Source organism: Chiloscyllium plagiosum, chromosome 2 (assembly GCF_004010195.1).
Source record: "Chiloscyllium plagiosum isolate BGI_BamShark_2017 chromosome 2, ASM401019v2, whole genome shotgun sequence".
NCBI lineage: Eukaryota > Metazoa > Chordata > Chondrichthyes > Orectolobiformes > Hemiscylliidae > Chiloscyllium > Chiloscyllium plagiosum.
In genome coordinates, this window is record NC_057711.1 from 100332713 (window position 1) to 100345323 (window position 12611).

General features: G+C 41.7%; 1 protein-coding gene across 44 annotated transcripts in view; it reads left to right on the plus strand.

The window, feature by feature from the left end:
- Nucleotides 1-12611, plus strand: part of LOC122562121 (receptor-type tyrosine-protein phosphatase delta) — a 2454643-nt gene that overhangs the window by 2314368 nt on the left and 127664 nt on the right. For all 44 annotated transcript variants that reach the window (XM_043714668.1, XM_043714784.1, XM_043714721.1 and 41 more), the window contains one exon: nt 8227-8439. In XM_043714668.1, coding sequence (XP_043570603.1) covers nt 8227-8439 — 213 coding nt within the window. The remainder of the gene's footprint in view (nt 1-8226; nt 8440-12611) is intronic.

Genomic DNA, 12611 nt, shown 5'->3' on the forward strand with positions numbered 1-12611 from the left:
CATAAATAGAGAAATAATAAAACCATGTGAGGATATCAACCTGAAGGAAGTTTTAAAATTTGAAATCTGCAGACAGATGTGAAGTAAACACATTGTCACCTTGCAATGGTTTACTTGTAGAATAAACTAAAGCAAAACAAGATGCAAATATTTGGAAGTAATGAATAATCAGCAGAATTATAAATTGTAAGATCATTCCTCACCAATCAAATCAGTGTGAAATGCAGGTCTCAAATCCCAGACTCATCTATCAGTCCAGACAATTTGTACAGTGCTTTAGAGTCTTTGATTGTATGTTCTGTTACTTAGCAACAAACTATGTCTTTTTCCTAAATAAAAGTGTTATTAAGTCCAAAATTATGTGCAGACTGGCAGTGATGATTTTCACATTTATAAATCAATAGGTATTGTTGAGCTGGTGGGTAAATACTTGGGGACTAAAACAGCAATTTATTAAGCATTCAGATCATTTGTTTGAGTTTTGTGCTCAGCTCTTTCGATAGCAGAACAGTTCTACTGTTCGGTTATAGGCAGTGGGGAGGGGGGCTGTCAGAGCAGGGAACTCCTTCAGTAAATGTGCACAGCTTCTGTTGATTAATACTGATAATTTAATCATTTTGTTCTATTTGCTCTGATTATTAGCACTGTAGAAATGTTCTTTTGAAGACACTCTATGATGTTAGTGATAAACTTGTTTTTTATAAAATTCTTCATTCTCCTATTTTGACAAAGGTATTCATCAATATACAGGTATTTTTGTGAAAATTATGAAGTAAAAATGTATAAATAAGTAAACAAATGCAAGCACATAAATAACTAAGGAAGAACAAAAGACAAATATATATATATAGCTTATTTAATGTCTTTAGAATATCTAAAAAAAGATTAAAAAATCAATACATCATAATGTGTATTGACTATTACAGTATATGAAATGTAGGCAGCAGTTTGTGTAAATTAAGATTCGACAAGTCACAATGAGGAAGGAAGCATGTGATCTTTGTTTCTTTGGAGCTGATTTTTGTTTTATTCATTCATGGGATCAGGGCTTCACTGGCTCGGCCAGCATTTAGTGCCCATCCCTAATTGCCCAGAATGCAGTTGCAATTCAGTGACATTTCTCAGAACATTAGTGAACCAGATAGTTTTTTTTTCCCACCAATTGATAACAGTTTCATGGTAATCATTAAACGCTTAATTCCAGATTTTGATTGAATTCAAATTGCACCAACTGCCATGGTGGGATTCAGACTTGAATCACCAGAACATTACATGAACCTCTGGATTAACAGTCCAGTGATAATAACAGTGAGCCATCACCTCCCCCACAGTGAGATTGAGTGATGAGTGGGCAGGATATCAAGGACACCGCTGTTGTTGTGCTGTGGAATCTTTTATGTCCACATAAAAGGATGGATTGTGGGGTGGGGGGTGGGGGTGTGTGGTGGGGGCATGGCAGAAGGTTTAGAGGACATGTGCAGAAAAACTTTTTCATCCAGAGGGTTGGTGGAAATATGGAACTCAGTGCTTGTAAGGGTGGTAGAGGTAGAAATGCTCATAAAATTATATTTAGATGTAAACTTGCAATGCTAAGGCTCAAAGGGCTATGAACAAATACTGGAAAATGAAATTAGAACAGTTAAGTGATTGTTTTTGACTGGTGTGGGCACATTGGATTGTTGATCTCTCAGACTTTATGATGCTATGCCATAAGAGATGTATCCAAAAGACAGCATTTCTAACAATGCAACAGTGGCTGTTTCAGCCTTGATGTTATATTCAAGTCTCCTTGCAGATGTAGTGTCACACAGACACTACAGCCAAACTTCTGCTCTCAAAGTGGATGCACGGATTTGAAAATTTTCCTAGCTCACCACTCCCACCTCTGAGGAAAAGATGCCCCATGTTACCGAATCTTCCATCAAGGGCTAGCCAGCTGTGTGTTAGTTTCACTTTGGAGATGGATAGGGAGGCTACCAAATATTAAGGCAGGCTGGTTATAAAGTTCATTGTGATTCTTTAGGATTTTGTCCTAGTTGTTCAGTGTTAGGCTCTCAAATCTTCATAGGTCCTCAGACCCCATCCTGACGGTTGGCATGTAGATGCAGCAGGCAGTTAGGAAAGATAATGGCATGCTGGCCTTCATTGTGAGAGGATTTGAGTATCAGAGTAGGGATGTCTTGCTGCAGTTGTACAGGGCCTTGATGGGGTCACACCTCGAGTGCTGTGTGCAGTTTTCATCTCCTGGTCTAAGGAAGGACATTCTTGCTATTGAGGAAGTCCAGCAAAGGTTCACCAGACTGATTCCAGAGATGGCAGGACTGACATATGAAGAAAGGCTGGAACAACTGGGCTTGTACACACTGCAATTTAAAAGAATAAAGGGGGATTTCAGAGAAACATATAAAATCTTGATGGGATTGGACAGTCTAGATGTGAGAAGAAAGTTCCTGATGTTGGGGAAGTCCAGAACTGGGGCTGACAGTTTAAGAATAAGGGGTAAGCCATTCAGAACTGAGATGAGGAAGGATTTCTTCACTCAGAGTTGCGAATCTGTGGAATTTTCTACAACAAAAAGCTGTTTGAGCCAGTTTGTTAGATATGTTCAAGAAGGAGCTGAATGTGGCCTTGTGACTAAAGGGATCAAGTGGTATGGAGAGAAAGCGGGAGTGGGATACTGACATTGCATGATCAGCCATGAATGGTGGTACAGGTTTGAAGGGCCAAATGGCCAACTCCTGCACCTATTTTCCCTGTTTCCATGTTTCTATAACTTGGTAATAACTTGGTGGCTTGATGATTTCCCCAACTCTTATTCCTCTTTTATGAGCATTTGTGTCTCAAGAAAATGTTAGTTACACATTTTGGGCTACGGCCCTCCCTGCACAGAAAATAGTGTGTGTTTAAACTCAACACTAAATTCAAATAGTCTTAACTGGATTTTGCCTTGTTCCATTTCTTGAACCACCAGAAGTAGAATTAGTCAGAAATAGAGGCAGGATTTGGTGAGAGATTTGCAAAGGAGGAGGTGCAACGAGACCTGGGTATCCTTGTACACCAATCACTGAAAGTAATCATGCAGGTACAGCAAGCATTGAAGAAGGCAAGTAGTATATTGACTGTCTTGTTGCATTTGTACAGGGCTTCAGTGAGGCCCAAACCTGAAGTATTACGAGCAGTTTTGGTCTCATTATCTGAGGAAAGGTGTTCTGGCTATAGGAGGACAGCAACAAAAGTTTACCAGCCTGATTCGGACGTATGAAGAGAGACTAAATTGGTTAGGGCTGTATTTCATGGAGTTTTGAAGAATGAGGAGGGATTTCATAGAAATCCAAAAGATTCTAACAGGACTCGAGACAGTGGGAGGAAGGATATTCTCAATGACCAGGACATCCAGCACCAGGGGTCACAGTCTAAGCATCCAAGGTAGACCATTTAGAATTGGGCTGAAGAGAAATTTCCTCAGTCAGAGACTAGTGAGCATGTGGAATTCTCTGAAAATATAGTTAGGCCAATACATGGAATGTTTATTTTCAAAAAGGAGTTAGATATCATTCTTGGGACTAAATTAATCAAAAGATAGGGGGAGACAAATCATGTTCCATAACAATATTAGATGTCTGTTTATAACTACCACCAGCAATGATTTCCAGATAACAACAATGATCAGAATTTACTGGTCTGCAGTGAAGGTATAGCCCTGATTATGACATGGAGAAAGAAGCTTCCCACAATAATTTTATTCAGCTTTGAAAAATTTCTTTTCATGGCTCTTGTCATGTAGCAATTAGATTAGATTAGATTAGATTACTTACAGTGTGGAAACAGGCCCTTCGGCCTAACAAGTCCACACCGCCCCGCCGAAGCGCAACCCACCCATACCCCTACATTTACCCCTTACCTAACACTACGGGCAATTTAGCATGGCCAATTCACCTGACCTGCACATCTTTGGACTATGGGAGGAAACCGGAGCACCCGGAGGAAACCCACGCAGACACGGGGAGAACGTGCAAACTCCACACAGTCAGTCGCCTGAGGCGGGAATTGAACCCGGGTCTCAGGCACTGTGAGGCAGCAGTGCTAACCACTGTGCCACCGTGCCGCTGTAAATTATTGTACCTATTGTTGGGCTCGAGCATCAGAGGTCAGTGTCCCATCTGCCATGGAGGTGTGTCGTAACATGGCCCACAAAGAATCAGTGGGCTCATAAACATGTATTTCTCCTATTTCAATGTGACTTCCAACACACTGCCACCTGTAGGATATCCAGAAACAGTAATGTTAGGAAGCAGGTTGAGCTGCAAGTTATAGTGAAGAATTTTTTCAAACAGCAAAGCAAGATGTATAATACACTGAAGACATTGCGGAAGGCCAGTAACTAAATGATTTATATTTACAAAGTTCTTCTCTCAGGCCAAGAAAGGTTGCTTGAAAGTAATTCTGAATTCTTCATCACTCACAAACAAATATGACTGACCATCTAGGAAATTCCATGTTTTCAAGAGTTCTTGTGTCCTTGTGTGGCTGATGAGCCCAACCACACATTTGGCAGGTTTTCTGGGAGTTGGAAGTGGTGCTTGGCCTTGAAACTATTTGGTATTCCTTCCTCTGGTTCCTTTTCTTTCTTTGTCTTGCCAGTAGGTATTCTGAAAGAATTGTGTCCCTTCGTGCATGAGCTCCCTCCAAGTTGGTTTGTTTTGAATGAAGATCTCCCACGCATTGATGTCCATGTTGCATTTCTTGAGCGATGCCTTGAGGGAATCTTTAATGTGCTTCTTCTGACCTCCTCTCGTTCAAGCGCCTTCCTTGAGCTGCACAAAGAAGATTTGCTTCGGCAGTCAGAACTCAGACATCCTAAACATGTGGCTACCTCATTGGAGTTAGTTTCAGATATTTGTGGCCTTGATGCCAGTGCTATTTAGCTGCTTCAAAGATGCAATATTAGTATGCCTGTCCCCCCAGATGATGCCAAGAATCCATCTCAAACATTGATGGTGGTTCTCAAGGCACTTGAGGTGGTGTCTGTACATATTCCACATTTCGGAGCCGTGTAGAAGAGCCAGAAGGAAGAATGGCTTCGACGCAAGAATCTTGGTATCAGCACAGATGTTACTGTGCTCTGATCTGGACGACTCTCATCCTGAGCCACCAGACGGTGATGCTTGCAGATTGGATGAGGTGTTGAATCAGTACATAAATGTCAGCCTTCGATAAGGAATGGCTTCCCAGTTAGGTGAAATGTTCCACATTTGAGAGGATTTCTCCATTGATCTTAATGGAGGGATGGACTAGACCTTGACCTGGCTGCAGTTGGTAAAGGATTTGATTGAGTCTTCTTGAGTTTGAGGCTGAGGCCACTGTTCTGTACCCTTCTGCAAAAGCATGAGCAAGACTTGAAGTTCTTTTCTGAGTGTGCAGAGATGATGTTGTCATCCACTTACTGAAATTCCACAAGCAGGGTCAGTGTCACTTTTTATTCCTGGATTTCAACAGGTTGATTTTGAAACGTTCTCCATCCATCCTGTAGACAATGTCCACACCACTGGGAAAATTGTTCATGACAAGATGAAGAATGATGGCGATGAAAATGGAGAAGAGTGTGTGGACGAGGACAGTTTGCAATCTCTGCTGGATCCCTACCCTGACCTCAAAGAATTCTGTCATGTTAACATCGGTGAGGACCATCGCTGACTTCTTGCCGTCAAAACTCTCTATGCCTGACAAAACAGTATTGCCAATGAAGCAGAGAGGAGGACTCATCAACAGCAAACACTGTTGAAGAACGAGGGAAACTGTGGACTGAGAACGCTAAGCAGTTGCAACTCCATGCCGACGCCTGGGGTTTCTTCAATGTCACTAAGTCAATATACGGACCCAACAACTTTGGCCTTAAACCTGTGCAGAGTAAAGATTTTGAAAGACACAGAAAACATCAGCCTCCAATCGAGAAAACACTTTAAAGAACTTAATGAAGCAATCATTAACAAAGTCAAATTTGAGGAAATTCTCCATTAAAACTGGTCTTAAATTCTTGGCTAGTATGGCAAAAGTTGAAACTGTTATTAGAAACATGAAAAAGGGAAAAGCCACAGGAAAGAAGGGAATTCTAATGGGAATTTTCAAATTGGAGAAGCAGAGCTCACCTGGTCATCTCTATCAGCTATTCCTGAAAAGCTGGGACAAAGAAGAAATAGCTCTTTGCTCATCTCAGGAATTCTGCGTTCACCACTATTTTCAAGAAAGTAGACAAAGTGGACTGTGGAACTAATGAGGAATTTCCCTACTCTCCATTACTGGGAAGACCATTGCACGAATCCTCATCAGATGCTTCTTCCAGTCTTTGAAGAAATCCTTCCTGAAAGCCAGTGTGACTTCCAACCATAGACATGATTTTTACTGCTCAGCAACTCCAAGCAAAATGCCAGGAAGAATACCAACCACTCTACATGGCCTTCATCAAACTGACTGAGGCTTTTGACTTAGTAAATCAGGAAATGCTGTGGAAGACTCTGTCAAAAGTCAGCTGACCAGTGAATTTCATCAACGTTCACTATCTCCTCCCTGACAATTCTGAATTATTATATCATTAAAACCATTGTCACATCTCATTGAACATTTTCAGTTGTGTCAACAGTGAGAATAATGCACAAAACTGATGTTCACATCAAATTATTTATTCTATATTAATTGTATCTGTGAAGACAGTATACCCTATGGGGTGTGGCATGAAATCTCCCATGTGTACCAGATTAGATTGCTTACAGTGTGGAAATAGGCCCTTCGGCCCAACAAGTCCACACCAACCTTCCGAAGAGCAACTGACCGAGACCCATTCCCCTACATTTACCCCTTCACCTAACACTACAGGCAATTTAGCATGGCCAATTCACCTAACCTGCACACATTTTTTTGGACTGTGAGAGGAAACCAGAGCACCCAGAGGAAACCCACACAGACACGGGGAGAATGTGCAAACTCCACACAGACAGTTGCCTGAGGCAGGAATTGAACCTGGGTCTCTGGGGCTGTGAGGCAGCAGTGCTAACCACTGTGCTGTACCAGTCACCCAATCCCTTGTATATGATAGAAGTTTGACCTCGAAAGAGCGGAAATAAATATTGAACAGTGTACAATACCAACACAAATATAGCACAAGATCTATCTGTGCAGATACAGTTGCACTTGTGATGTATGCCACAAATATTTATTGTCCATTTTAACTCTAAAGATTGAACTCATGAATTGCATTTCAGTGAGCATATAAATTGTGTTTGCCACAAGTTTTCCTGAGCATTCCCAGCATAAAGGTGTAGTGACACAATCCGACTGACCAAGCAGCCAGTCACGTCGATGGTATTCACAGATACCTAAACTGGAATCTATTTGAAAATAGAAAATAAAAGTTTTTTACACTGAACAAATTAAATATTGAGACATACATGTGGCGGTGAAGGGAAAAACTGACCTATTCAGAAAAACACTGGAAAATGACTTTAAAATCTAGCTTTTAAAAATCACCTGATTAAGCATTTAACAGTGTGCCAAAATTATCAAATAATCTTTTCAAAATCAATTGCATTGTTCTCCAAATCCTCTTGATTCCATTATTATTAAAATCCTGGTCCGTTCCCCCCCACGCCCAGTTGAACAAGGTGTGACTTTTTACATTATTTCTCACAGTGATGTTCAAATAGGAATGTTGACATTCCCAGTGATGGTCAAAGAGCCTCTGACTGGAGCTGTGGGATACCAAGGGTTTGAGCCATTGGTGATTGAACAGTCTCAGTATTCTTCTGTTGATCTGTGCATACCCAATACACTGAAGCTGTGGTCCGTTTCAGAGTGGCGGTGATGGTGAATGCTGACAATTCAATCTCAATACATCTCAGCCTTTCAAAATACCCACCCAATTGACCCGTAAACTGTTTCTGCACATCTTAGAGTGGTTTTGTAAATTTGTACAATTATGTTTAATGTCGGCCTATTGATGCATTTTTGCATGATTCCTAGGGCAGCAATTACGAAGTATGCTGATTCCCCAGTGCTCACCAGAGATTTGGAATTTTGATTCATTTTGTTGGTATGATTGATGCCAACCAATATTAAACAAAGAAATACTCAGAGCTCTGTTCAGCATGGAAACAGGCACATCTGGTCCTATAGTGTATGAATTTTGATCTTCAGTTCAAGAAATTAAAGCAATTATTTTCTTTTCTTTTCCAGTTATTGAGAGAAATTACAAGAAAACGAAGAAGCATCCGTCTAAGGAGACATGCAGATGCTCTTAAGCCATATATTGCAGCCCACTTTGAGGTTCTGCCCAACGAATTTACCCTCGGTGATCGGCTCTTTTACAACGGATTTGAAAACAAGCGCCTTCAAAGTGGCCAAGAATATGTTTTCTTTATTTTAGCGGTTCTTGACAGCCCAGAATCTGTAAGTTTGATTCAAGTCATTTAGTTTGGGTCTTTTCAAAGTGCAGTGTAGGTTCGAGAAGCCAAATAGTCTATTCCTGCTCCTAATTCATGAACTCACATGATCACTGGTCTTAATTCTATTAAACCTCATAGGATTCAAAATTATTAATTCCAGACACTATCAAATATAATTTATTTATGACAAAGATAATTATGTTGGGCTTAAAACATCTCACAATTAATTGATGCCCTAATAGGTAAGGGACGTAAGCAAATGTGCTAACTTGTTTAACATTGTCTTGAATTCTTTAGAACGTTGAAATTTCAAGAGTAGAGTAATGATAATGTATCTACTTAAGCATTTTGAATGACCTATTGCAGGCTGTCATCCTGCACTTCTAACTTTCTGAGCTGGTTGTTTACTCTGATCTGCTATGTGGAAAAGAATCAAGCTAATCCTTCCGGCAGAACAGAGGTAAACTGATATACTAATCATGGCACAAAATGCATTAAAATGATGCAGTTCTCTGATGCATCTCCATGAGGTTTGGATTACCACATCAACTTAACCTTGATGCTGACTTTTGCCTAAAATTAAACAAACCAAATAAGTGAAGCATTAAATTTGATAACTATGATCTCCTTAAACCATTAAACATTTGGATTATCCAATTTTTTTTTTGTTACTTAGAATTATTGAAGTATCATTTGAGTGTTGTTCATTATTCATTCCAACTTGACTTGCTAAAGAATTGCTTGTATTCTCAAAGAAAATGTATTTGCCACAATGTTCTCTTAAAAGTAGATTTATACCTGGATGGTGATCTTCCTCCTTTCTGCTTGCAGCCCTCTCAATTACGCTGGTTTTATCTCAACCGTCTTGGATAACAGATTGATGGATTTTTTTTACCCAGCATGCCTCTAAATATGTAATCATTGTATATATTATGTGAATCATTGCCATTTTTCTGTCTGTGTTTACTCATTTTATTTGAGCCTTGGAAATGTACAAGTAAATTTTATTAAGCTATTAAGTAAACTATGGCAGCATGGTAGCTCACTGGTTTGCACTGTGGCCTCACAGTGCCAGGGACCCAGGTTCAATTCCAGCCTCGGGTGACTGCCTGTGTGGTGTTTGCACTTTCTCTCCATGTCTGCATGGGTTTCCTCCCACAGTCCAAATGTGCAGGTTAGGTGAATGGACCATGCTAAACTGTCCATAGTGTTAAAGGGATGTGTTGGTGAGGGCATTAGTCAGGAGTAAATGAAGAGTAATAGAGCAGGGGAAATGGGTCTGGGTGAGTTACGCTTCAGAAGGTCAGTGTGCTCTTGTTAGGCCAAATCACCTGTTTCCAACTCTAGGAATTCTATGATATTCTACGATATTAGGATTTAGAATGGAAATAGGTTTGTAAATTGTTTAACTGTTGCATTCTTAAAGGAAGATATAGTCTAAACCAACTTAGAATTGACACAATCTTATCAGACTTAAGTGCACAACTGTTGACTGTTCCATCAGTGCCTTCAAAATTTGTGCAAGTAATATCTGTCCCATGTTTAGTGCATCATCAGATGTAATCTATTTGAGCATTACGTTACAAACCTTGACCACATCAAGATCCAAACTTGATTTATCAAGTAGCAAGAAGATCTTGGGATGCAGCTGAGTGAACCTTCCTTTCGTCTTAAGATCTACTCAGAATCAAGGCTGATCAGGTGACAATTACATTGCTCAAGCCTCAGGAAGAAGATATGGCGGCATGGTGGCACAGTGGTTAGCACTGCTGCCTCACAGCGCCAGAGACCCGGGTTCAATTCCCGCCTCAGGCGATTGACTGTGTGGAGTTTGCACATTCTCCCCGTGTCTGTGTGGGTTTCCTCCGGGTGCTCCGGTTTCCTCCCACAGTCCAAAGATGTGCAGGTCAGGTGAATTGACCATGCTAAATTGCCCGTAGTGTTAGGTAAGGGGTAGATGTAGGGGTATGGGTGGGTTGCGCTTCAGCGGGGCAGTGTGGACTTGTTGGGCAAAGGGCCTGTTTCCATACTGTAAGTAATCTAATATCGCACCCATTGGTATCTCACAACCTTCACCAATACCTGTTATAAATCAACTCAAAATTGGTACTTGGCCACTTAACTATCACTAACACTTGTGCTGTCTACAGATTGGTCTTTCACAACACCAATCAAGGATTTCCATTATACTCACAAGCATAAAATTTGGTACTATTGGAAGGTCCTGTCTTAATAATAAGCAGAAGTGATCTAGGTTTCCCAACATCAATAGCTATGTTAACGAATGGGTTATCTAGGGACTGAGGTGAAAGATCTGGAAACATGTGTTTTACTTCTATTTCAGTTCATGAAGCAATCTAGAACAAAACCCTAGCTTGGTAATGGTAATCAAAAAAGTATTTGGTTGTTGCAATAAGTCTCAACTGGGTCACTAATGCCCTTTAACAAAGGAAATTTCTGATTCTTACCCCTTCTGGCTTGTGTGTGATTGTTGCAGACTGCAATGTGGATGGCAGGTAAACAACTCAGTCATATGGAATTGCTGCGAGAAACAATCAGCCATGGGCAAGGCAAAACTGCACAGAGGCCAGTTGCCTATACCATGACCTTCTGGGTATCATGATCATTTCCTGCCAAGAAGGACAAGGGCATCTGGCACAACCACCTCCTGCAAGATCCCCTCCAAGTCACAGTCCCTCCTGACTTGAAAATGTATCACTCTTCCTTCTCAGTCATACTCCTGAGACTCCTTCCAAATATCAATCTGGGTGTGCCTATACTGCAAGGACTGCAGCAGTTCTAGAAGGCTGCACAACACCACCTCCAAGAGGGTAATTGGGTATGGTCAATAAATGCCAGCCTTGCCAGCGGCAGCCACATCCCACAAATAAATAACCCTAGTTAAATCCCATTCACTTTTATATTTCAGCAGGTCAGTACATCGACTCAGAGTAATAAATCACTCCCAAAATACTTTGACTGTAGTAGCTCCCTATTTATCAGGGGAAGACATTATAACTGGATTTTCTCATTCCTATAACTGTAATTTGTCATTATCATTTAGTTCCTAATAACAAGGGGATGAAAGATTATCAGGGATAAGCAAGGAGGAGCAAGCAACTGCCCTAACATCCATACCCGGCTTATCTGAACACCCACTCAGTACTAAAGTAGAAAGCTTAGTAGAAAGATTATCAGGGATAATCTTTCTACTAAGCTTTCTACTTTAGTACTGAGTGGGAGTCAGATAAGCCGGGTATGGATGTTAGGGCAGTTGCTTGCTCCTCCTGCAGAATGTGGCAGGTGGAAGACATGGCACAGGTCTCCGCTGGCCACGTCTGTGGGAAGTGCACCCAACTCCAGCTCCTTGAAAACCGTGTTAGGGAATTGGAGCTGGAGCTGGATGAACTACGGATCATTCGGGAGGCTGAGGGGGTAATTGAGAGGAGTTACCGGGAGTTGGTCACTCCTAAGGCTCAGGACAAGGATAGATGGGTTACAGTTAGGGGGAGGAAAGGGGACAGTCAGACAGTGCAGAGATCCCCTGTGGCCATTCCTCTTAGCAATAAGTATACCGTTTTGGATACTGCTGGGGGGATGACCTACCAGAGGAAAGCCATAGCAGTCAGTTCTCTGGCACTGAGCCTGACACTGTGGCAAAGGGAAGGGGGCAGAATAGAAAAGTACTCATGGTAGGGGACTCGATAGTTGGGGGAATCGACAGGAGATTTTGTGGTCAGGATCGGGATTCCCGGAAGGTATGTTGCCTCCCTGGTGCCAGGGTCCGGGACGTCTCCGATCGGGTGTATAAGGTTCTAAAAGGGGAGGGCGAACAGCCAGAAATCTTGTTACATATTGGCACTAATGATATAGGAGAAAGTGAGGACTGCAGATGCTGGAGATCAGAGCTGAAAATGTGAGACAGGCCACCTACTTGCGGAACGTTTCAGAGAACACCTCTGGGACACCCAGACCAACCAACCCAACCACCCTGAAGCCCAACACTTTAACTCTCCCTCCCACTCCACCTTGGACTCCTCCATCGCCAGACCATGGCAACACGACAGTTGGAGGAAGAGCGCCTCATCTTCTGCCTGGGAACCCTCCAACCACAAGGGATGAACTCAGATTTCTCCAGTTTCCTCATTTCCCCTCCCCCCACCTTGTCTCAGCCAA